Source organism: Camelus ferus, chromosome 16 (genome assembly GCF_009834535.1).
Source record: "Camelus ferus isolate YT-003-E chromosome 16, BCGSAC_Cfer_1.0, whole genome shotgun sequence".
NCBI lineage: Eukaryota > Metazoa > Chordata > Mammalia > Artiodactyla > Camelidae > Camelus > Camelus ferus.
Genome location: NC_045711.1, coordinates 5326141 through 5352539, shown reverse-complemented (window position 1 = coordinate 5352539; position 26399 = coordinate 5326141). Strand labels below are relative to the sequence as shown.

The 26399-nt window shown below is 38.0% G+C and overlaps 1 protein-coding gene across 2 annotated transcripts; it reads left to right on the top strand.

Annotated features, from left to right (window-relative positions):
- Positions 1 to 74: 74 nt before the first annotated feature.
- PRR11 (proline rich 11) lies at positions 75 to 23281 on the top strand. Of its 2 annotated transcripts, XM_032498394.1 has the most exons (11): positions 75 to 302; positions 5860 to 5976; positions 11566 to 11698; positions 13234 to 13384; positions 13617 to 13739; positions 16030 to 16287; positions 17396 to 17494; positions 17851 to 17963; positions 18782 to 18841; positions 18932 to 19028; positions 21142 to 23281. In XM_032498394.1, the coding sequence occupies exons 3-11, from the start codon at positions 11571 to 11573 to the stop codon at positions 21208 to 21210; spliced, it is 1098 nt and encodes a 365-aa protein (XP_032354285.1). In that variant the 5' UTR covers positions 75 to 302; positions 5860 to 5976; positions 11566 to 11570; the 3' UTR covers positions 21211 to 23281. The 2 variants fall into 2 exon arrangements, with proteins under 2 accessions (XP_032354285.1, XP_006181489.1); XM_006181427.2 differs by lacking the exon at positions 5860 to 5976 and having other exon boundaries at positions 76 to 302.
- The last annotated feature ends 3118 nt before the right edge of the window (positions 23282 to 26399 follow it).

The following is a 26399-nucleotide window of genomic DNA, read 5'->3' as shown; positions in this document are numbered from 1 at the left end:
AAAGCTTCCACAAACAGCAAAGGAGACATGACACACCTTTCCTCTTCGGCTTCCCCTCCACTTCGCTCCCGCCTTCCCCTCTATTCATACAAGAAGCGCCTCAGCTCTGATTGGCCGGAGCATAGTGCTATCTCAGCCAATCACAAGCCAGGCTGTGCTCCTACGCTACCCGGAGAGCGAATGGTAGAGAAACCAAGGCTATGATTGGTTCCTCCACCGTAAGGTTTTAATTTTGAATTTTTCTTTATGGCGAAGGAGAAGCCACTGCCGGGACTCCATCGAATCCCCGGGCTCTTAGACTAGTAAGTGCAGAGAGATCTTCCTTTGTTACCTGGGCTGTTATTTTCCGTAGCTGGGCTTCTTGTTGCTTGTGTTCTTACGGTTTATGGAGGTGGAAAGTTTGGCTGGTCTCAGAGGGGAGATGGGGCGCTTTAGGGTTGGGCAAGGAGTGCTCCGCCAGGCTCCACCCTAAATCATACTTATATCTAATTAACGCTCTGCAAAATCTGTTTTGGAGCAAAGAATCTGCTTTCCTTTTGCACACCCCTGTACATTTTTACTACTCAAAATGTGGTCTGCGGACCAACAACATCTGCTTCACTTGGCCCAGGTTAAAATTGCAAATTATATGGCTCTACCCAGACATACTGAATCAGAATATGCATTTTAGCAAGATCGCCTCCCCATCACCGTGATTCTTATGCACATTAGAGAGCGTACATTTCTTGACTGGGAGTAGTACTATGTTTCTTGTATAGTCTTAATATCGTCCGATTTTCTTTGAGGGTGTCAATTTTTAAAATGTGCTTTTTTACTATGTGCCTAGCACTCTGCTGGACTAAGCTTTAGGGAGCTACAGTCTCTTTAGAGAAACAAGACAGGAACTACAAAAGCAATGTTACACAACATGAAGTTGAAATTAAATATAAGTACCAGAAATAGCCCTATGGATGTTCAAGAGGAATTAGTTGAACTGGTTATGGAAACTGATTAATTGACTGAAAGCTGTTTGTGGGAGACTGTAAGAAATGGAATTGTTTGGCTCACAAGCCCAGCCAAAAGCTCTTGTGCTGGCAGTGCTGAGAGCCAAGCTCTGATAGTGGAAGTTTACAGCAAATAAGAATTTTATTGCAGGGCACCAAGCAAGGAAGTGTGAGACAAGTCTTAGATCCACTCCAACTTGGTGTCTGAGTTTGGAGTTTTAAAAGGGGAAGAAAAAGGAGCTGGGGTTAATCATCTTAACTATCTAGGTCTCCTTGTCTTTGGTCCAGTGGTCTGTGACCAGGGGTCTTGTCAACATAATCTGTAAAGGTCATTTTATCCTGGAAGATGGGTAACTCAAAACAGCACATAAACAGTGATGTTTATGGAAGAGCTGTGACTCAAAGCACTGTACCTTCATTACTCATTATTGATTAGGTGAACATGTCATCAGACAGCTATTGGGTAGGCCAAAAGGAAACAAAAACAAAAACAAAAGAACAAAAACCTCGGCATTAGCTTTAATTAAAATGAGTCATATGACTTGGTTTCAATCTGTGTTGCTGCTACAGCTTTGGAAGTGCCCCCTGACCAAAATCACTTTCCATATCACAGGATGGAGTTTTAATAGAAGCAGCAGTGCCAGTTCTTGCAGAGGATTGTAGTTCTTACACTATTATTTATTGCATCTTCCTACTGGTAGTAGTTTTGGATCCATCCTTTAACCATATGAAGTTGTGTTATGTTTTGAAAAACTAAAAACCTTCCTTACCAAGAGATTTTCCAGAATGTAATTCTATTAAAGCAGACTCCTTAAATAAAATGGAGAACCCTTGCTGGCTAACACTTAGCAGATGTGATTTCTTTCGCTCATGCATTTATTGAATGAAACATTATTTAATGCCTGCTATACTCTAGGTCCTGGGGAAACAGATGAATAAAATTCATCCTACCCTTGAAAAGTTCACCATCTAGCCAGGTGACAAACATGCAAACAAAAATTACAATCCAGTATAATAAATGTTACAGTAAGTGCTATAGAAACACAAAAGAGATATTTCAGTCAGTATACATTCCATAAAGACAGACACTATGTTGATCGTGCTTCGAATTGTATCCCAGCACCTACCTTAGTAATTGGTGGCTTATGATCACTCAACAAATACCTGTGAGAAAAAGTACCAGAAGCTGGATGGCTATATAAGTAGACCTGGCGGAGGATACCCCAAACAGGGGGAAAGGCTGGTAACGCTATAGGAAATACTTGGTGTTTGGCATTCCTGAAGTACAAACTGCTAATCATTGAAAGAAAGGAGGCTGCAAAGGACCATTAGAGCTAAATTGTGAAAAGCTTTGAAAGGTATTGTTACTGAATGCAAGTCCGTGGGTGCCCTATGAAGTGAGGCCAAACAAAAGGAAACGAAGTTTGGCTGTGACCTATACAGAGAGATAACTAACAGATAACAATTGGTGAATCTAAATGAATGATATATGAGTGTTAATTATACTATTCTTATAAATTTTCTCAAGGTTTGAGATTTTTCAAAATTAAAAGAGTTGGGGGAAATCGATTATATCGAAAGAGAAAAACAGGAGAGCCCACGGAAAGATGGTGAAGGTAGCTGAAGTTAGAGGAAGTTAGAAGAGGGCTGGTAAGGAGAAGGGATAGGAGTAATTAATGGGAGAAATATTTCTGATTCATGTATATAAATAGTATATATATATTTACTTTATTGTATTCTACAGTGAGTATCCTAATTTCCTCAAGGCAAGTAAAAAGGAAGGAAATGTCTTTTTCAATTTAAAAAAAAAGAAAAACTGCTTAGAGGAATCATGAAAGAATGAGCTTCTATCTAGTGTTAACTATTGTAATCCCACCTAATCTAGAAAAAGAATTTGTCTTTCTCATTATTCTTTTAACCTGGATAAAGATTGCTCTATACCCTTTAAATTGGATAGTTAAACTCTGAAGAGTATCTAAAGCTTTTAATAAAGGAATGATAATAGAACAAGCCTTATCTTGCTCAGTCCTGTCCTGTTTGAGGTAGGAACTCGTTATCTTTCATTTTTAGAAGAGCTATGATTATTGTTGAATATAATGTTAACCTAGGAATTATCACAGACTGCATCTTCCTATTCTGACAGATTTGACATATTCTCTTAATTCTCTGTATGTGTCAATTACTGTGTTTAATTAGAAGGCTATACAAGTAATAATGACCCAGCGCCCAGGACACATACACAAAGAAGAGAGAAGAGAAAATATGATTTAGTTCCTAGATACTTTTCATTAAAAAATAATTTGCAAAATGACGTATATCAGATTATGTAGAACTCTTTAGAAATTAGAATGCATGGGCACTGGAATAATCACCAGGAAAGGGTTAGAAAGAGATGGCCCAGTTTCACAGTGGTGGTATTCTTTTTTTTCTTTTTTTTTTTTAAATGGAAGACCCTGGGCTAAGCACACACTCTACCACTGAGCTATACCCACCCCCTTGCCAGAGAGTGGTACTCTTTTTTTTTTTTTTTAACATTTTTTTTATTGAGTTATAGTCATTTTACAATGTTATGTCAAATTCCAGTGTAGAGCACAATTTTTCAGTTACACATGAACATATATGTATTCATTGTCACATTTTATTTTCACTGTGAGCTACCACAAGATCTTGTATGTATTTCCCTGTGCTATACAGTATAATCTTGTTTATCTATTCTACATTTTAAAATCCCAGTCTGTCCCTTCCCACTCCCCATCCCCTTGGCAACCATAAGTTTGTATTCTATGTCTGTGAGTCCGTTTCTGTTTTGTATTTATGTTTTTTGTTTGTTTTGTTTTGTTTTTTAGATTCCACATATGAGCGATCTCATATGGTATTTTTCTTTCTCCTTCTGGCTTACTTCACTCAGAATGACATTCTCCAGGAACATCCATGTTGCTGCAAATGGCATTATGTTGTCAGTTTTTATGGCTGAATAGTATTCCATTGTATAAATACACCACATCTTCTTTGTCCAGTCATCTGTTGATGGACATTTAGGCTGTTTCCATGTCTTGGCTACTGTAAATAATGCTGCTATGAACATTGGGGTGCAGGTGTCATCCTGAAGTAGGGTTCCTTCTGGATATATGCCCAGGAATTTCCACATTCCTACTCTTTTGAGGAATCTCCATACTGTTTTCCACAGTGGCGGCACCAAACTGCATTCCCACCAGCAGTGTAGAAGGGTTCCCTTTTTTCCACAGCCTCTCCAGCATTTGTCATTTGTGTAGTAGCAAACTACTACTTTTGAATGATGGCCATTCTGACTGGTGTGAGGTGATACCTCATTGTAGTTTTGATTTGCATTTCTCTGATAATTAGTGATATTGAGCATTTTTCATGTGCCTATTGATCATTTGTATTTCTTCCTTGGAGAATTGCTTGTTTAGGTCTTTTGACCATTTTGGGATTGGGTTGTTTGTTTTTTTTCTTATTAAGGCATATGAGCTGCTTATATACCCTGGAGATCAAGCCTTTGTCGGTTTCATTTGCAAAACTTTTCTGCCATTCCGTAGGTTGTCGTAGAAGGGTGGTACTCTTATTTTTCCAGGTTGACTGTCAAATACTACTACAACATTTATTCTATACTTAGAAACAAACAAACAAAAAATGATAGTCATCTGAATCCTCTCTCTATAATCCTGACTCCCACCTGCCAAAGGCAACACTATCCACTTTTGTCATTGTTTCTGGCATTTACCTCCCTGTTTCTAAGTAACATAGTTATAATGTGAAGGAAAAGCGGGCTGGGCCTAACTCGTAAACCTAAATTTAACAATTGTCAGATTACTGATCTGAGTTTTACTGGGCTAACTCATAAATCTAAGTTATTAAGTGTCAGTTTGCTGATTCCCTGCTCATGGTTTTTTGTTTGTTTGTTTTTGTTTTTGTTTTTGTTTTTGTTTTTTGCTAGCCAGCTGGAATTTCAAAAAGACATATCTGGCCTTGGAATGGCGGTTTGCTGCCTCCCTGCCTCTGCTTTTGTGATAATACTGCTAAAGCTGTTCCATGCCTATTGGCCGAATACCCCAAGCTTGTAATTAACCCTATAAAACTTCATGCACACGTTTTGGAGGGGCTCAGAGCTTCGGAACTGAAGCCCCTCTGAGCCCGCTGGCGTAATCTGAGTACTCCAACCCTCCGAGTGGTGCTTGTTTCTTGGCTGGCCTATCGTTGCCATAACAATACTATTTCTTTTTTCCCCCCCACAAGGTTAAACAGTATATAAATTTAGACAACTGCTGATTTCCACTTTCTTTCCATCTTCCCAATATACCTATATCATAATTTTTAGTTAAGTAAACATTCAATATTTATACTATAAAATATTGTGTAACAGCTGAACTATGATTTCGTTTCTTGTACAACTTTTTTTCTAGACATTTTTATACACTGATTTTTTTAAGCACTTACCAGGAATTTGGCCCTAACTTTACAGAAAAACAGTAAACTGCTCAGAATGGCCAAACACACTAGGTAATTTCTTTCTTTGTTTTTTTCCCTACTGAAGCCCTCTGTTACTCTTGCTCACTTTACTAGCTGTGTGTTAAGTCAGGTGTCAGCAAACCACTGTTTTTATAGGTCTCATGAGCTAAGAATGGTTTTTACAATTTGTAATAACTGGAAAAAAATCGAAAGAATAATGTTTTGTGGCACATGAAAATTCTCTGAAATTCAAATTTCAGTGGCCATAAGTAAAATTTATTGGAACCCACCCATAATCATTAAAGCCTTGACTAATGGCTGTTTTGATGCTACAGTGGCAGAGTTGAGTGGCTGTAACAGACCAGATGGCTTCCAAACCCTAAAATATTTATTATCTGGCCCTTCACAGGAAAGGTTTGCTGACCCCTACCCCTGGTTTGCTGCAAAGCTGTCTTCCTGGGATTTGTGGTTACCATTATCCTGGAAATTTCCATTATTGATCTTCTTTCTTCACACTTGACTGACTGTAAGTTTGGCCAGGTATAGAATTTTTGGATGATAAACATTTTCCTTCAGAATTGCCGTGTGGTTGTTGAAATCTGAGGTCATTCTGTTCTCAGTCCTCTGTATCTAAATTGTGTTTTGTCTCTGGAAGCTTTTAGAATCTCTTTGGCCATTTTTGGTAGAACCCAAATGTCAATATCTGTAGGTCTCTTTTCTTGGCCAGCCAATTTCCCTGGAGAAGAATCCTCTGATCTCCTCGAGGCTGAATGAGAGGTGTAGGGGTTTGAGGCAGGGAATTAAACCTGGTGCCCTGTGTTTTGGGAGTTGAGAGCTGAGGAAGGGAATTGAATGTCTCATTTTTTGGTTCAAAATCATTCCATGTCTTCTGCATAGTGATAGACACGTGACCATGCTATGCTTGGTGGCCCAGAATTCAGTCCCTCTAGGTTCAACTTCTCCAGAGAATAAACCTGTCCAAGAAATGAAAGCCAGGCTCCAAGGACTGGAGGGCAGACTGTCAAAGGCCTATCCAATCCTTATGAAGACTTCTAATCAGTCCAGTTTAAGCCCTACCCCAATCCTTCAAAAGTACCAAGTGCTTTCAAGTCCTGGATCTTCTCAAAGTTCTGGGACTTGTCTTATTTCCTCCGGGCTTCCCTACCAGGCAGTCAAGCCTCAGCTTTTCCTCTGCTCTGCCAAGTCAGTTACCACTGCTTTCCATTTTCCACAATTTAGTTGATATCTATCATCCACTATAGTGTCTGCACCCATTCTTTGTCCTATGGGTTCATGCCTTTTTTATTTCTTTACTGCCTTTTTATGATGTTTCAGAAGAGAGTAGAGCAATAGTGTGCTAATAAATGTTTAATACATGTACATGCATAATTTTATTATAAATTTGCTGATATTACATACTAATAAAGTATATAACATCATTATTATAAACAACAATAAAATGTATAACACTCTTATAAATTTCATGTAACCAGTTGAGTCTCACTGAATGCTATTATTGATTTTTTTTTAATAGACTTCTTATATTTGTAACCAACATATGGTTGCAATTTATGAACAAGCTTGGTCCTGATGTAAATGTTGGTTGATATTTTCATTTACTCTGGAGTGAGACAAAAGCAAAACACAGAGATTTACATTGGAACTTCACTTCAGTAAGCAACTTCTTTGATGAATCAGATAATGGTTTTCAAATACTGGAATAATATTCCTTGATTTTTTTTTTGTGCTGTTCACAATGTAACTACTACATACAGGGTACACTTTTAAGTTTAGTCAGACCTATTAACATTTTTTTCATCATTTTCTTGACAATCAAAAAAATAATAAATCAAGTCCTAATTTGTAGTGTTTTGTAGTATACATGGTGTAAATACTCCCATCAAGGCCAATTTCAAGTTTCCAGTGTGAATTGACTGAATGGGGAGTTGGGAAAAAAATAAGAAATTACTATACACCATTCTATAGCATTTTCACAATAAGGTAAAACAAACAAACAAAAAACCTCAAGAGCATACAGCATAGTAAATAATTAGGAATGTGGGACAAACTGGCATCCTTCAAAGTCCAGCAACCCCCATTCCTGGGCTCCCAGATGTCCACCTGCAGTCCCTCAGAAGATAAAGTATGTTCTTTTCTGACATGTGTTTGCCCTGGCAGAATGAATGGCCCTAGGTAATGCCTAATCCCACAATAACTCAGGCTGGTTGGTTTCAACCATGTCTACCTTATCAGAGTCATAAATCCCACTGCCCCTTCACAGATTCTAACTTTCTTACTTCACCTACAACCAGTCAGAAACCTGTGCACAAGCTGATCATGCAGCTCCCTGTGTTCACCAGCCCCTTCCCCATAAAAGACCCTAAGCTTTCACCTTTGGGGCACACAGGCACCTCCCATCTGTGTGGCCCGCTGTTGTCTCTGGCAGTGTACCTAATAAACTTTACTATTCCCCTCCTTTGTCTCTAGTACATTCTTTTATTGCCCACAAACCCAGCCCACCAGATCCCACAAGGAAGTGGTGAGTTTTGTGTACTTGTTTCCTTATAAAATATAAATTATCTAATTGTATAGTTCGTATAATTTAATTTGAACACTAGATTTGTTTAACAACTGACTCACAGACTTCCTAAAAATGTACTAGTTGGTGCCAACCCCAGCATCTTATTGGAGTGGAGGTTAAGGTACAGAGTCACTCCCCCAAGTTGAACCGGATTGTCCAGCTCCTTTTTAAAGTCTATTTTCATAACTGAGAGATTGATAAATACAGAGAAAAGGGAGCAGGAGGTCTGGTCTCTCTGTCCATTTGATCTCTAACAAAAGACTTCAAAGAGAGAGAGAGAGAACAGAAGAGGGGAGGGCTGCAAAGGGGCAGATAGAAGACAAGGGGATGTTACCATGGAAATCTCAGATTCTGGGCATCTCAGTTAAGTCTGTGCTTTGGATAGAGGTTTCCAGTGACTTTTCTTCATAGGCAGTCTTGGTTATGCATTTGATGAGGTTTAACTTCTTTTCCAGGCAACTACAATTTTGTTGCTTCCTGAGGCTTTCCTAAATATCTTTATTTCAGAGTATTTTTCTTTTGTGTTACTTTAAGTGTTTTTTGTTTGTTTGTTTTCAATCAATCAATCCTTTAGACATCCCTTGTGTTTAATAATCCCTGCTCAGCCTTCCTTCATAATTTCAGCAGGAAGGGAAAATGGTAAATATAAGTGAAGTCTGCTAACTATTTCTGTGGTATGTCTACCTAGCCTCTAAGAACAATTAAGAAAAACACTCTGTTAATTTGAGGCCTGGCAATTAGTTAAATAAAATACTATGAAGAACCTTTACTCCTAGAAGGGCTGTTGATGTACAGTCTGTCATCCATTTCCATGAAGAGTGCCCTCCGCAAGTCCAGTGCTCTTGGAGCTAAAACCTTTCTTAGTTTTTACAACCCACGCAGGGTTGGGGGAGGTTCTCCAGCCCTTGGAATCTGAAAACTGAGCAAGCCTAGTGCTGCATACCAAGTGCAGGAAGGTTGCAGGGTGAACAAAGTGGAATGAATGTGCATTTTAAAAGACGATTGTTCCTATTCAAATGTAAGTTTGAAGAGAAGGAGGCCCAGCCCTTGAGACCATTTTTCAGTTCTGCTACTTGAATAAGGACATCTTTGTTCCTCAGGTAGCAACAACGAAAACCAGCAAAGACCCTCTTCACATCAAACCAGCTCTGACTTAATTTTCTTCAGAAAAGCATCTGGATTAAAATTTAAATATACTAGTTAAGTATCTCATAGTGGTTTAAAATAAGCATTTTGAAACACCCATATCTTAGATTTGGAGTCATTGTTATTACATTGTATATCTCCTATTCTACTATTGCACCACAGTGTATTAGGAAGAACGTGGTCTTGGGAGAATTACAAACCTAGACTTCATACTTCATTGCGTTACTCAGGCAAATCATCTCATCTTTCTAAGCTTCAGTTTATTCCTATGTAAAAATGGAAATAAAAATCCTCTTCCTCAGGGAAAATATCCTGCATGAAAATGACTCACTGAGAAAATGTATGTGAAGGTGCCTAAAAGTAAATGAGCATTCAAAAATGGTTAATTTTGTTTCTTTCACTACCAATTCCACCTAGTACAGTTGATGCTCAGTAAATGTTAGTGGCAAAGGAACTCACTTGTTTTTAATAACTTATGTAACCCAGCTATAACCATCTTCTCTGTTATTGTTACCAAACCAAACTTGGGTCCACTTTCCCAACGCACAGCAAAGCTAATCTACTGACACCAGTTGTAGTGAAGGAAGGTACAACATTTATTTGCAGGGCATCAAGCAAGGAGAAAGGGCAGCTAGAGCTCAAAAGACCCGAACTCCTTGATGGCCTTCAAGCAAGGATTTTTAAAGGCAAAATTAGGGGTGGAGGTCACAGGATGTGTGATCTTCTGGTGGACTTCCTTCTGACTGGTTGGTGTTAAGGGAACAGCGTGATGTTTTGGGAATCTTAATCACCAACATTGTGGTTCCAACCAGTCTTGGCTGTAGTCTTAGTTTCTGCACAACTCGAAGATATGCATCACATTGTTATGTATATCCCTTGAGGAGGAACTAGGAGTCCTGTGACTGTTTTATCTCTGGAAGATTGTTTAAACTAACATTACTTTTCCCACTTGAGTGCTTTTCCTTTGTTTCTGCATACCCTCACCTCTCTAGTTTGTAACTGCTTGAGTCTGCTCTTTGGAACTTAGGGAAGACCTAAAAGACAACAAACAAGGGGACATGGAAGGGCTTCTGCACTGGGGAGGCCCTGCAAGGTCCTGCTTGGGTTCTTTATTTCTTATCTTTTTTTATTGAAGTATAGTTGACTTACATTGTGTTAGTTTCAAGTATACAGCAAAGTGATTCAAATATACGTGTGTGTGTGTATTTTTTCAGATTCTTTTCCATTATAGATTATTACAAGATTACTGAATACAGGTCCCTGTGCTACACAGTAGGTCTTTGTTGTCTGTCTATTTTATATATAATAGTGTGTATATGTTAATCCCAAACCCATAATTTATCCCTTCCTTCCTTCCCCATTGGTAACCAAAGTTTGTTTTCTATATTTGTGAGTTTATTTCTGTTTTGTAAATAAATTCATTTGTCTCATTTTATTAAGGTATCACATACAAGTGATATATGATATTTGTCTTTCTCTGTCTGATATACTTCACTTAATATGATTATCTCTTAAGTCCCTACAGTATTTGTATTTGTATTTCCATACATACAGTGTTTGTCTTTCTCCAACTTACTTCACTAAGCATAATACCATGTAGGTCCATCCACATTGTTGCAAATGGCAAATTTTCATTCTTTTTTATGGCTGAGAAATATTCTGCACACACGCACATGCACGCGCGCGCATGTGTGTGTGTGTATAAAATCACATCTTCTTTGTCCAGTCATCTGTCAGTGGACATTTAGGTTGCTTCCATGACTTGGCTATTGTAAATAGTGCTGCTATGAACATATATTTTTTCAAATTAGTTTTATCTAATTTTCTCCTGAGACATATGCCCAGGAGTAAGGTTGCTGGATCATAGAGTCATTCTATTTTTATTTTTTTAAGGAACCTCCATACTGTTCTCCATAGTGGCTACACCAATTTACATTCCCACCAACAGTGTAGGAGGGTTCCTTTTTCTCCACACCCTCTCCGGCATTTACTACCTGTAGACTTTTTACTGATGGCCATTCTGACTGGTGTGAAGTAATACCTCATTGTAATTTTGATTTGCATTTCCCCTGCTCGATTTCATTATAAAGAAAGGAAAATTCACTTGTCTTAATGAAGAAAAGCCAAACAAGCAAAACAAAATTACAGAGCAATATAATGCCAAAGCCAAGGTGTCTCTAGAGACAGTTTAAATCTGGGTTTAAATTTTCCACCAGTTCAAGGGAGTTCTGGGTTGCTAGTGATGACCTATTTCCTAACCAAGGCAATGGTTACAAGGGTGTGTTCCCTTTGTGATAATTCGTTGAACTATACAGTCAAAACTTCTGTATTTCCTATGTGTGTGTATTATTCTTCAATAAAAAATGTAAAAACAAATTTTCTCTACAGAAATCATGCCCAAGTTCAAGCAAAGAAGAAGAAAACTAAAAGCCAAAGCTAAAAGGTTATTCAAAAGAAAAGAAGCTTCTTACTTTCAGTCTAAGCTGATTACACCTCCTCCTCCGCCACCCTCACCAGAAAGGTAAGGCATAATGTGGAACAGAGAAAATATTAAAAACCTAATCAATTTAGGAACAAGTTACCAGATTGAGCAAATAAAAATATAGAATGCCCAATTAAATTTGAATTTTAGATAAACAAAGAATGCTTTTTGCATTGTCCTGTGCAACATTTGTAATATACTTGTTTCATTTATTTACTTACTTATTTATTTTTTAATTGAAGTATAGTCGGTTATAGTGTATTAATTTCTGGTGTATAGCATAATGTTTCAGTCATACATATACATACATATATTCATTTTCATATTCTTTTTCATTAAAGGTTACTATAACATATTGAATATAGTTCTGTGTGCTATACAGAAAAATTTTGTCTTTTATCTATTTTTATATGTAGTAGTTTGTATTTGCAAATCTCGAACTCCCAATTTATCTCTTCCCACCCACTGTAATATACTTGTGATGAAAAGAGGGGAATAGGACTAGAATTTAAATCTTCATTTTGGTGAAGTTTGGTCATTTATTCTCTAGGATTCAAGGCTTAAATGTGTTATTAAAAGAGACTCTAAGTTCTATGAACTCTAGGGTAGTAGGTTTCACAATAATATACTTTATACATTTTGTTATAGCTCTCTTTACAGAAAAAATGTGAAAACAAACAGACCCTCAAAAAGCAGTAACCATGACATCATCCTTAACTCCTCTCTCTCCTGAATATTGAAAAAGCCCCCAACTGGTCTTTCTGCTCTGTCTTTGCTCCACCTTCCATGTATTTCAACATAGCAGCCAGAGTGAGCCTATTAAAATAATGTCATATTAGCTCTTCTGCTTAAAATGCTCCAAGGTCTTCTTCTATCAGAGTAAAAATGAAAGTACTTTGTAAGACCCCCCCCCCCCAAAGGCCTTTATGGTTTGACTCACATTATTTCTTCATCCTTTTCCTTTCAGTCTTTCCACTCTAGTCATCTGGCCTCCTTCCTATTCCTCAAACACTTCCAGCAAGCTTCCACCTTAGGGCCTTTGCACTTACTGTTGCCCTTGCCTGGAATGCTTTTCTCCCAGATATTTGCTTTGCTGGTTTCTTTACTTCCTTTTGTTTTTTTTGTTTTTTTTTTTTCCCTCAGAAGTCACCATCTCAGTGAGACATTCCCTAAATTTTCACCTCCACCCAACATTTCACATTCCCTCTCTCTTGCTTTATCTTTTTCTCCTTAGCATTTGTTCCACTGTCTGACAACCCACATGTTGTTTATTTACTTATTTTTACTTTTCTTTCATGAAACTGTAAATTATGTGAGGGCAGAGTTTTTGTCTATTCTGTTCATTACTAAATCTCTGATGTCTATTTCTTTACTATTTTATTTTATTTATTACTATTTATTTACTCAACAAATATTTGTTGCATAAGTGAATCTGGAACTCTAGAATTTAATGAAGAATTTGACTTTCAGTAGTCTCTGCTCCTCAGTCATACTATAAAACTAACATTATTTAATTAGAGGCTGTTATTCCAACTGAGGAGTTTCTGCTTTGTTTGGTTTTGTTTTTCCCACAGAGTGGTTATTCCTTCAACAGATACAACCCTTAGCAGAAGCTGGCTGAGACCATCATGGAACTTCAAATTTCCCAATATCAAAGATGCGGTAAAGCTTTGGACAAATAGAGTATGGTCTTTATACAACTGGTGCCAGAACTGCGTGGCCCAGGTATGGGTTTGACAAATGACAAATGTGTTTTCAGCAATACTGTTTTTCTACACACTTGGTATATGTGTGCACATGTGTGTGTGCTCAGGTCAGCCAAACACTCAGGCTAAGCTCACATAAGATGAAACGATGTGGTCATGTCTGCTTTCACTTTAAAAACATACATCACACCACTTTCTTGTCCTTATCATGTTACTCATTGGTTTCTGGCTTGTTTATTTTTGAATCTTAGAGTTTAGAAGTATTGAAAGATTGCATCTTTCCATCCCGTTTCTGCCACCTAGAACTTCATACCCTAAAACAACGGTTTTGCATTTTGGAAAGTGAATTATGCAAGCTCCAGGAAGCCCTGAAGGTTAGTATTATCAAGTGAAAAACAAACCCAGAATTAGGTAAGAAAGGAAGGGGTTGTGCCCCACAGGAATCCCAGTGTGCTTTTACCAGCAGTGGGAGTGGCTACAGGGTAATGCTAGTCCTGGGCACGTTTGCCCTCAGATCGATTCCTTAAACTTCAGAGGCCCTGCTCTGTGCTGCGGGGTACAGTGGGGCTGACCCCTGCTGGCTACATTTCCCAAGCTCCCTGTCCCCTGGCTCCTGGTTGAGCTGGACTAATGGGAGACACTGATGAAAGATTAGAGGGAGGGAGAGGATGGGGTGTGTTTTCCCCCTTTGTTCTCTGTGCTGGGTGATTTCTCCTGTGATGGCTGTTATTGTCTCCCTGACTCCAGCTCCCACTGGGTAAGTCCACCATGTTTCTTGATTCTCTGGGTTAACCCAGCTCCAGAGATCTGATTACACTGTCCTTCTCTTTGTCCCTCTAGCCTCAGGGTGTTCATGGCTTTATGCTGTTGCTCATCATTGGGCTGCCTCACTGTCCCCTGTGTGCTTCTCAGCTCCTCCTTCAGAGTGTAACCAACCTCCTATATTACATGTCCCCTCTTTTAAATACTCAGGGTGGTTTCTATTTTCTTGACTGATATGGGTAGAAAAAAAATGTAAATATCACCGTCTCCAAACTCCCTTAAGCAAGACCCCTGCTTTCAGTATCTAAAACCCAAAGAGTAAACATTGTGCTCATTGATTTGGAGAGAAGGAGAGAAGCTTCTGGAATTACACCCTTGCTTCCAGAATTTGTACCTCAAGATGATCGAACCAGAGGAGGAATGGCAAGTCACCTCACAACTCCGGACCTCAGTCTCTTCATCTGTGAAATGGGGTAGATACCATGTAGTGGGCTGAATGATGGCCCCTCAAAAGATATGTCCAAATCCTAATGCATGGAACCTGTAAATGTTACCTTATTTGGGAAATGAATCTTTGCAGATATATAATCAAGTTAAGGATTTTTGGATGAGATCATACTGCATTATCTGGGTGGACCCTCAATCCAGTGACAGGTGTCCTTATAAAAGAGACACGGAACAAAAAATACACAGAGAAAAGGAGGACAAATGGGACCACAGAGGCAAAGACTGGAGTCATGTAGCCTCAAACCAAGGAATGCCAGTGGATATGAGAAACTGGGAGAGACAAGAAACAGATTCTTCTTTCAGAGCTTTGAGGGAGAGTGCAGCTCTGCTGACATCTTTGTTTCAGGCTTCTAATCTCCAGGGCTGTGAGAGAATGGATTTTGTTTGTTTCAAGCCCCGTGTTTGTGATAATTTGTCATAACAGCCTCAGGAAACTAACATACCATCTTATTTCATAGGGTCATTCTATTAGTTTGCTAGGGCTGCCACAGACTGGGTGGCTTCGACAACAAAAATGTGTTTTCTTACAGTTCTGGAGGTTAGAAGTCTAGGCTCAAGATGTTGGCAGGGTTGGTCTCTTCTAATGCCTCTTTTCTTGACGTGCGTTCTGTGTCTGCAGATGGCCTTTTCTCTGTGCACATGCACCGCTGGTGTCTCTTCTGGATGTTCAAGTCTCTTCCTTTTATAAGGACACCAGCCAGATTGGATCAGAGTCCACCCTAATGGCTCCTTTTAACTTAATCACTTCTTCTTAATCCCTAACTCCAAATAAAGTCACATTCTGAGGTACCGGGGTTAGGGCTTCAGCATATGAACTGGGGTGGGAAGAGGACACAGTTCAGCTCATAGCAGTCATGTTCCAGCCCCTTGATCTTTTTATCAGTTCCTTGAATGTACTATGTCCTTGGCTGCATTAAGTATTCTTTTTCCCTCTGCTGGAACTCTCTTCCCCTAGTCACTGTCTGCCTTCTTCACCTGGTAAACCTAAATTCATCCTCGAGATCATGGCTAACTATCACTCCCCTGACCTCTAGCTGTTCATGCTCTCGGGACACTTCACGGCTCTCATTGAAGTATTGTTTTGTTTTGTTTTGAATGTGTTTGTGTATGTTTAATGTATGTCTTCCTCACCGGACTGTCAGTTCCATGAAGTGACAGACAGGGCTCGCAGGTGCACCCACAGTGCCTAGCAATATAGCACATGAAGAAACAAATACATGAATGAATGACTGAGTGAGTGAATGAATGAGCTTGTGATAAATGAGGAAATACTACAGAGCACATGCTATACTGAAAAAGCAGTCAATACACAGTAGCTAAGATTTTTGATGACTCTCAGCCACAAGAACCAAATTAATTTGTTATTCACTTGCCAAATGTAATGTTTTCTTCCAGGCCGTCTCAGAAAATTCTTGCTGTCCAAGCTGTGGTCAAAGGTGTCACGTGCATGGTAAACTTATAAATGTGCCTGCATGTGCTCTTCCCACCCTTGGAGACTCCGGAGCTGGACTTCCTCCCTCACTGCCACAACCAGTCAGCCATCCTCCTCCTCCTCCTCCGCCTCCACCCCCTCCACCCCCTCCTCTGCCTCCGCCTCCACCACTCAGAGCACCTTTGCTGCTCAAAAAGTCTGATCTCACTAAAGCACTTCAGGTAAGAAGCAAACGAGTAAAGGTGTGTTTTGGTCAGTGTGTAAGGACTAAAGCCAGGAAGCCTTTGAAGGCTGGGCTAAGGGCTTTGACAGGAACAGCTACCTTTTGTTCTGAGTCCGTATCTTAATTATATCAATTATTATTTAAAAACTCAGTCCCCTGGGAACTCGGGAAAGCTGAATTTAGAAATGAAAGTACTTTTTTTTTTTTTTCTCAAGCATAAATGAATGAAACCCAAGCAGATTGGGAGATTCCTGTTGGATTCTTAATATACCTTTTTACCAAAAGGAAAACTTCTCTAGGAAAACAGATTGAAAACAAAGATGGCTTGAAAAATTGTGTTCTACAGTGTAATTTGACAGAACATTGTAAAATGACTATAACTCAATAAAAAAAGTTAAAAAAAAAAAAAGATGGCTCACTGAGTGAAGTCAGGAAGAAAGGAATTAGCGGATCCTAAAGTACAATGCCATTAAGCTGGAGAAACAGTCTCCATTAGAATTTCTTATCTGCCAAGGGGACCAGAATATTTATGAATCACTAGGTATGGCCCTATTTTTAACAACTACAAATATGTTTGGTTTAAAAATGGCTGAATTAAATCCAGAGCCTGCCCTAATGTGTACCTCTCTGAGTATACTTTTTTGTTGTTTTTTGTCAAGGGAGGTACCTGGGATTGAACCTAGGACCTTGTGCGTGCTGAGCAGGCGCTCTACCACTGAGCTCTACCCCCCTGAGTATACATTCTTGCTCCATGGGAACTGAGCCATCTCTTTAGGTAGTTCAGACAAAGCTTCACTTTGATTTGAAGAACTCCAACTCTTGTCGTGTTATCATGACTCCTAAGGAGGATGCGTGGTTGCAGGAAATTAACCCATGTCTTCCTTACTAGCAAAGCCTTACATTTTGACGAATACTCTTCAGTAGCCTTAGGATCCATGGGTACTAAAAACAGGATCATCCTTGGTAGAGTGGAAAGAACTCAATAGGCACCCAGAGCAAGTAAGAGTTACTTTTTAACTCTGAGTCTTTAAAAACAAGATTTGGGTTTGCATTTGACTGGGTATCCTGGTTCCAATTTGAATTCTAACCTCTCTTTATATTTTAAGGCTGGACCACTAAGAAAAGATGGACCCATGCAGATAACAGTTAAAGATCTACTGACTGTGAAATTAAAGAAGACTCAGAGTTTTGATGAACGGAGGAAGGTAAGATGTCATTGACCATACAAGTGGTACTTCAGCTTTTAACCTCATTGTCCCTTTAGGGAAAACAAGCATAAGTCATATATAGAAGCCATTCTGAAGTAAATATTTTGTTTTATTTGAGTAGTTTTGGATTTATTCAACAAAATGTGTAAATCCCAAAATTATTTAATTAGGCAGTTTTATCTACCAACCATTACTCTGAAGAGGTAGAGATATACTTTGACACTTTAGAATAAAAAGTAAGTGGATATGTCTTATACATATTCGGCACTCAAACAGTCACTGTTTTAGTATGTTTACATTTTGAATGATATTTTTAAATGTGTTTTTAATACTGTCTCATTTTGTGATTAAAGCTTGTACCATCACCAAAGGAAAGAAATCCACTAGTTACTGTCTCTGACCTGCAGCGTGTTACCCTGAAGCCCAAGTCCAAAGTGTTATCAACTCGAGTTACAAACGTCTTAATGTAAGGAACTGCACAATATTAGACTATACTGCTACTTAAAATAATGATTTTTTTGCTCATTTCTAACTTTAAAAGTTACGTATAATCAGAAATGTTTAAAGTAAAAAACCAAAAATCATCCAAATAATCCCATCATTGGCATTAGCCACTATTAACATATTGTTACTTATCGTTCTAGTCTTTTTCTAGGCATATACTCTATTATTTCCATTTCATGATGCTGTCTATTATAAGACACATCATTGATTTAATAACAGATTTGGGGGGAAAACATTGTCAAGAATTTTCAAAGCAGCACAATTTCAGAAATAATAAAATATGAAAACTAGTGTGTCTTAGGATCAATGAAATAGGATATGTGTGTGTGTACCTATGTATAACCATACTATGCATACCTATTTAATGTGCCTTATTTAAAATTAGTTTAAAGCATCATTTTGACTTCAATAGATGCAGGTTATTATATGTGAATTTCATAGATAAAATCCTGTTCTGAGACATTTCGGTTGTTTGTGATTTTTTTTTATTTCTATAACTCTTTAATAAACACCCTTGCCCATCATCTGTGCACATAGCTGAGTTTTTTCCCTAAGATGGATTCGTATATGTGTCATTACTAAGGCAAAAAGTATTACTTATTAGAATCATTATATCACCTTCTGCTCCTCTCAGTATCTACTGCTATTTGTTAATGTAACAATTAGTAACAAATGTAACAAAACTACTTTTGAGGATGTTGCCTACAGAAATGACTGCTTTGCTTTGGGGAAAATGATAAAATCTGGCAAGCTCTAACTTTTGTATCTTTCTCTTATCAGTACTCCTAGTAAAAGCCAGCTGGATCTGCGGAAACTACTTAGAAAAGTCAATGTAGAAAGGTAATCCCCTCTCCTAAATGTATGCTTTCTGAATCCATTTGAAAAGTTGACTTTAAAACATAGCTCCTAATATTTTCAACACCTTCACAGGAGTCCAGGTGGAACCCCACTTACTAATAAAGAAAATATGGAAACAGGAACTGGGCTGACCCCAGTAATGACTCGGGCCTTGAAGAGAAAATTTCAGGTAAGGCTTTAAAAAAAATTTGGCTCTTTATTCTTCAAGTTCATTTCTTTAGAATCATAATCTAAAGCATCTTTCTTAAAAAGAATGGTAACTTTTAAATAGTTCTTTATGCTTTATAAAGCACTTTCATATTTAGACTTAATGAAATTCTATGAGATAGCTAGGATTATCATCTCCACTTTAGCAATGAATGTCTGGTTTATTAACTACATTAATAAATACTTATTAAGTACTTCCTGTAGGCCAGGCACTGTGCTGGAGTACTAGGTATAATAGTGGTAAGCAAAAACAGACACAGATCTACTGTCTTGGAGTTTTCAGTCTAGTGGGGAAAATAGGCATTAATCAAATAATCACAAATTGTAATAATTTTGCACTGAAGTAAATTCTGTGAAGAAAAGGGGCAAGGTTCTGTGGAACCCTTGGAGGAACTTGATCTAGCCTGGATGATCTAGGAAGGATTCCCTGAGGAAGGTTGAATAGGCATTAACTTGGGAATTGTACCTATGGGGTATGGGGATGAGCCCACCATGGCTGTCACGGAGGAGAGTTCAGGCAAAAAGAACAGCATGTGCAAGGGTCTCATAGCTAGAGGGAGCATGGCCTATCTGAGGAACTGAAAAGTGGCCAGTGTGGCTGTATTAGAGAGACAGGGGTGGAGCTGGAGATAGCAGTCACATCCTGCAGAGCTGATAGGAAAAGGTCTTGGCAGCTTTCTCTTTTGCCACTGACATGTATGATCCAAACACCAAAATCCAGTGCATCTGCTGTCCCTTGTGTGATTTCTTCCAAGTCATCTCTATCATCAGATCTGTGAGAAGCAGCCATCCTTCCACAACCCCTGCTAGAATGCTGGGGCACTGGGCTGCTGGTCTCTTTGGCTGTGAAGCTTAAATTTCTATCCCTTTCTGGCCCAGGAGACACACCACACACTCCACTGCAGACACTCTCCTACCCCAACACTCTCCTCCCTTTGTTCCCTCGGAAAAAAATCAGTACCTTTTGCCAACAGCTTGGTTTCCCTCTTGCCGACCAGTCTGGCCCTCCTGAGGACCATGTGGCCTTCTTTGGAGATGTGGCCAGATTCCTTTTTCCTCCTTTTGGAGCATCCAGTAGGAGCCTATCCCCAGATCACGTTCCTTGGTGATACTGTAAATTGTGGAGGGGGGTTTGTGGGGAGAAGGCAGAGTCCTCACTGAAGGACTAAGCCCCTTTCTTTCTTTGTTCAGCTCTAGGATCCTTTTTGTCCCTGCCCCATCCGAAACTACTACAGTGGATCGGGTAACGTGGAAACAAATAAGAATATAATGAACGATAAACCCATGTATTGAGCAACAAAACCAAAAGTCACAGATATGACCTATGCCATATGTGGTGCTACCCAAAGTCTGCTTACCAGGAGGATATCTTGTAAAAACTGTTGTTAGACATGGAATAACTGTTCCCACTCCTTAGACTTCTTTTTTCCTCTAACTCTGAAACAACTGTATTAGTTAAGTCTTTGAATTGGCTGCAGGTAACAGAAATCTCAATGAAGTGGCTTAACCAAATGGGGGCTGATTTTTCTTTTCTTTTCCTTTTCCTTTTTTTTTTGGTGGGGGAAGGTAATTAGGTTTATTTATTTTTAGAGGAGGTGCTGGGGATTGAGCCCAGGACCTTGTGCATGCTAAGCATGCACTCTACCCCTTAAGCTATACTCTTTCCCCCAGGGCCAATTTTTCTTCTCTGCATATTATCTTAGAAAATACATGGTACGTAACGGGTACCACAGCTTAACCATGTCATCACTGCGCTTCTGTCCTTAATGTGTGGCTCTTATCCTTATGGTGTAGAATGTCTGCACTTCCTAAAGTCTCAAGTCCACACTGTAGGCAAGATAAGAAGGGCAGAGGGCAAGAGGGTGTGTCAGCTAAGCTACCCTTCATCTCTTTAAACAGGTGATATCCAGGAACTTCTGATCATATCAGGAGAGCTGGAAAAACTGGTTTTTAGAATCTGGATGCATTGCTGCCTTGCATAAAATCTGGGTTCTGTTAGTGAGGAAGAGGGAGAGCTGTGCCAGCCACAGGAACATAATTCACATTATAATTAGGACCTTTTTTTTTTTCCATAGCTGGCTCATCCTAGAAGCCCAACTCAAACTCTGCCACTTGCTACAAGCAGCTTTGATGAACAAAACTGATGCCAACTCTGCCTGATTCCATGTAATGGTCCATAAAATATACAGAAAAAACTACTCCAGCCCTTTTTTTAAAAATGTAGCTGGGTATGTATAATTATATTAATATATAACTCATTTGAAGAATTAAAATATGAATGGAAACTATATGTACTGTAATATGAAGTGGGTATTTGGATATTTTCTAGTTTATGTGATCAATGAGAGAGCAGATGGGAAAATGCAATCCCCAGAGTGATGTTTATCCTGTAATTATCCAATTTAGGTTGGAGAGGTTCTTCAAGTTTAACTAGATAACTAATTTGTACTCTATAAGTGCAGTTACGACATTAAGAAAGTAACCTGGTGCCCGTTCATCGTGGGTATTCTCAGGTAATTGAAAAGTATTTCAGCCTGTAATGCTCATGCATTCATTAAGTGCTACAAAATTGACCAATGAAAAAGATCCTCTAGATTTTATATCTGCTCACTCTAAGCATTTATGAGATAAGACCATTCCCCATCCAAACCCAACTATTCCAAAAGGATTTGAAACAAAAAGTCCCCTGTGACCTTAAAAATTAGAATGTATCATTTCTAGTTTCTTCTATAGATGGTTACATTTGGCTCACTAAAGTCTGAGATATTCCTCGGTTCACTATCTGCTACCCACTTTCCTGCAGCTAAATATAAATTTCATAAAGACCTCAACATGAATCTTATATTTTCCACAGTGCCCCACCGAGGATTCTCTTAGGTCCATAGCAGGTTCACTGTAAGACTTGACTCCCTGTCCTCAACAGCCTGTTAGTTCAATAACAGTAATCATGCACACCTCACTGGATTTTGTTTTTTCCCTGCCAGTACAAGGTTGCCAGATTTAGCAACCATAAATACATAGCACCTCATCAAATTTTAATTTCAGATAAACAAGTAACTTTTAAGTATAAATATGTCCCATAAAGTATAAGTATGTCCCAGATATTTCATGGAACTTACTGATACTAAAAAATTATTCATTGTTTATCTGAAATTCAAATTTAACTGGACATCTTATATTTTATTTGGCAACCCTATCAATCAGTCTCCTACAAAGTTGCCAAGTATCTCTGGGAGCCCCCAGTTGGTCAGACATGTCTACTTAGCATCAGATACTACTGCAGCTTCAGCCAGAACCCCTATCACTAGTGTGCTAAATATCCTGGAGGAAGAGGAACTCTCATTAGGGTGAGTGTGACTTTGAAGGCACAGGATTAGCTTTGATGCTGATAACTTTGACTGCAGTTCCAAGAATAAGGATAGCAGCTCCTCGTGGAGAGGAAACAAGGGGTTTCAGATTTTCACTGAACTTTCTAGCCTGACAGGAAGCAGCTACATAGATAATATCCTTAAAATATCCCCTGATTAGCTTAGGCTAAAAGGCATTTTAGCAATTTCCCAGAAATGCACGTATTTCCTCAAATAAGTATAGTTTTGAGATGCCAAATAGAGTGTTATGGAAAGTCACCAGACTGGAAAGCAGACCTGGGGGCAATGTTTTGTTTTTCTGAGATCTACATTCATGTTTATATTTGTGGATGAAAATTAAACAGCTAATGAAGTTAAGAGATATATCTGCTTCTAGTACAAAGAAAAAGTTTTTAAAACCTGCTCATTACATTTATATTATGTAAAATAAAGGGAATGATCACTGAGAATAAGACAGGTTTTTGTAACAATATTTTATGGGACATTTGTAGTATTTATAATATTAATAAACCACTGTGTATTTGTATCAATTTAATTTAAATGATTTGATCTTTCTTTTGAGATAAAGGTTCATTTAAAAAATAAACTAGCAATCCTACAGATAAACATTTGTAGAGCTGCTGTTACCATTGTACCAGTATTAAAATGTGTCCTACCTTACATCTTTTACTAATTTTTATGACAGGTTTCATCTTGTACCCATTTGAGAATCCTGTAATTGCTATGGCTTCATTAAATTGTTGCTATCATATGTTTCCAACGTTTATTTTGAGACTGAATGTCAACCAGAGAATATAAACAACCAAGGTACATCTGGTTATGTTTCTAAATAAAGAAAAATACAAAATCTTTGGTCTTTCTTTTTTTCAATAGTTTTTACTAGAAATACAACATACAGAAGAGCACATAAGACATAAATATATAAATTAGTAAACTTAAAACCCTCATGTAACCCCCAAGAAAGGGACATTTAAGTGTCTTTAGAAGCTCTGCCTGTTTCCCTCCCTTACCATAATCCCTTTACTCAAGAATTAACTACTGATCTGCTTGCTTTTCCTTGCTTTTACCCTCTAAATATGCAAGCCTAAACGCTATGGCTTATTATGCTTGTCTTTGAATTCTACATAAATAGAATCAACATTATGTATTCTTTTGTTTCTGGTTTCTTTCAATCTACATTTATATTTAAGCTTCAACCATATTATTGCACAATGCTATGGATCATTTATTTTTGATGTATGAGTAGAGTTATTAATTCATTCTGTTGTTAATGGACATTAGGGTTGCTTCCAATTTTTGGTTATTATGAACCATGCATGCCATTATGAACATTCATTTGTGAACGTACATTTGTGCAAGAGTTACTTTAGTGCGTATGTCTAGGGGTGGAACCGCTAGGTTATAAAACACCTATTTTCTAGATACTGTCAAACTGGTTTTTTAAGTGGCTATACCAATCTGTGTACCTTCACCAAAGTATGAGGGTTGTTGCTCTTGTTTTCTTCAAGAGTCTTTTCTATTAGGTTTTTCAACATTTTGCTTACCTGGGAAATCTATACAAATGCATATGATTAGTATACACCATTTTTCCTGGATTTATTATAAGTCAAAGAATTTTTTAAATAATCTTATAGTAGCAAAGTCACATACTAAACATAGCAAATAATCCACATGATGAGAATCACAGTATATGTAGATACACATGTACAATTTCTCATTTTAGGTGGCTTTTGAAAGAGAGAGAGGGTCAGGACATATACAAGTAGAGAAGGGAACAAATAAAAACCGGATAGACAAAATTTTAAAAAATACATTTGAAAGCCTACCTCTATTCCTTTCTAAATTTTCATTAGTAAATAAGAGTTGGTTGAGAATTTTTGGAAGCTCAACACAGCTTAATATATTAAAAACACCATCACCAGGGCTTAGGACCCCTCCCTTCCTTTGAGAATTAAATGAGATAATTCTTCCTCCCCAGTTTTATTGAGATATAATTATAATTGACATATAACTGTATTAGTTTGAGGTATACAAAGTAATGTTTTGATATATGTATATATTGCAAAATGATTTCCACAATAAATTTAGTTAATATCCATTACCTCATATGGTTACAATTTTTTCTTGTGATGAGAACTTTTAAGATGTATCTCTTAGCAACTTTCAAGCATATAATACAGTATTGTTAACTGTATATAATCACCATGTTGTACATCCCCAGAATTTATTTATGATATAACTGCAAGTATGTACTTTTTGACCACCTTCACCCATTCCCCTCCTACCCATCACCCATTCCCCCCACCCCCATCCCCTCCTCTGACAGCCACCAATTTGTTCTCTGTTTCAGTGTTAGGTTTGGTTTTTTTTTTAAGATTCACGTAAAAGTGGAAACATGCATAAAAGAGATAATTCTTGGTAAGGATTTAGCACAAAACTGTACACAGTAACTAATCTGTTTGACTTTTATTATTTTATTTCATTTTTGACATGCCAAGTAATAACTCATTAAACACACTGTCTAATCCCATTTCTACTTTAAAGCCAAGAGTATTTTTTAAAAAACCAAAACATTCAAACATCCAATCACCTAAATCAAATATTGAATTAAGGCTTTCCACATTTCTTCAAGGAAGAATTTTTTAACATTACAAATTGAAGAAAGTGTTCATTGTAGAAAAATTAGAAACTAGAGATATAAAAATAAAAGAGTGTGTCCACCTCAAAACCAGTATAGAGATGTTTGTAGGAGCTTTATTCATAATTTCCAAAACTTGGAAGCAACCAAGACATCTTTCAGTAGGTGAATGAATAATAAACTGTGGTACATCTAATAATAGAATATTCGGTATTAAAAAGAAATGAGCTAGCAAACCATGAAGACATGGAGGAAATTTAAATGCATATTACTAAAGTGAAAGAAGCCAATCTGTAAAGGCTGTCTAATGTATGTATGAAAATATGACATTCTAGAAAAGGCAAAACTATGGAGACAGTGAAAAGATCAGTGGTAGCCAGGGATCTGGGGGAAGGGAGGAATGAACATGTGGAGCATAGGAATTTTAGCACACTGAAACTATTTTCTACATGACACTTTAAGAGTGGAGACATCATTATGCATTTGTCCAAACCCAGAATGTACAACACCAAGAATAAACCCTAATGTAAACTATGGATTTGGGGGAGATAATATGGGTCAAAGTAGGTTTAGAGATTTTAACAAATGTACCACTCTGGAGCCAATGTTCATAGTAAGGGAAGCTAATGCCTGTGTGTTGGGGTAGAGGGTATACAGAACTCTGTACTTCTCAATGTAGCTGTGACCCTAAAACTGCTTTAAAAAATAGTACCAACTTTTTAAAAAAATTAGGAAAAAAAGATTACAGGGGGAAAAGTAAACAAATCCCAACAAATTTTAAACATTTTGGTAAATATTCTTCTGAAACTGATTTTTTTTCCCCATTGATGTGAGTAAAGAAATCTGTTCACTTTGCAAGATATTTTTAGCGCGGTGCTTCTCAAACTGTGAAGTGTGCGCAAATCACTAGGATTTAGTTCAAATACATGTTCTGATTAGTAGGTCTAGGGAGGGGCCTGGGATACTGGATTTCTAACGAGCTCCTCCTTTGATCTGCAGACCACACCCTGAATAACAAGGGTCCAGAGTTAAAGTGAAACAATCTTATTTTAGAAGAGTCCCTTGACACTTTTGCAGAATTTTTGTATCCCTTAAAATGCAAACGAACTGCTTCCAAACGTCTTTCTGGTATCTCAATTCCTACAGTCTCGGGTTGAGGAAAATCTTAAACTGTCTTTGGTATGGGACTAGGTGAAACCTTAGCGAAAAACTTGGACAGGAGAAGCTAGAGGCGGAACCTAAAGTGAGAGGAAGGCGGAACTGAAGAAGCGGAGGAGGGATTTCAAACTTGGACCAGAGCCGGTTACATTTACGCGGCGGACCGGAA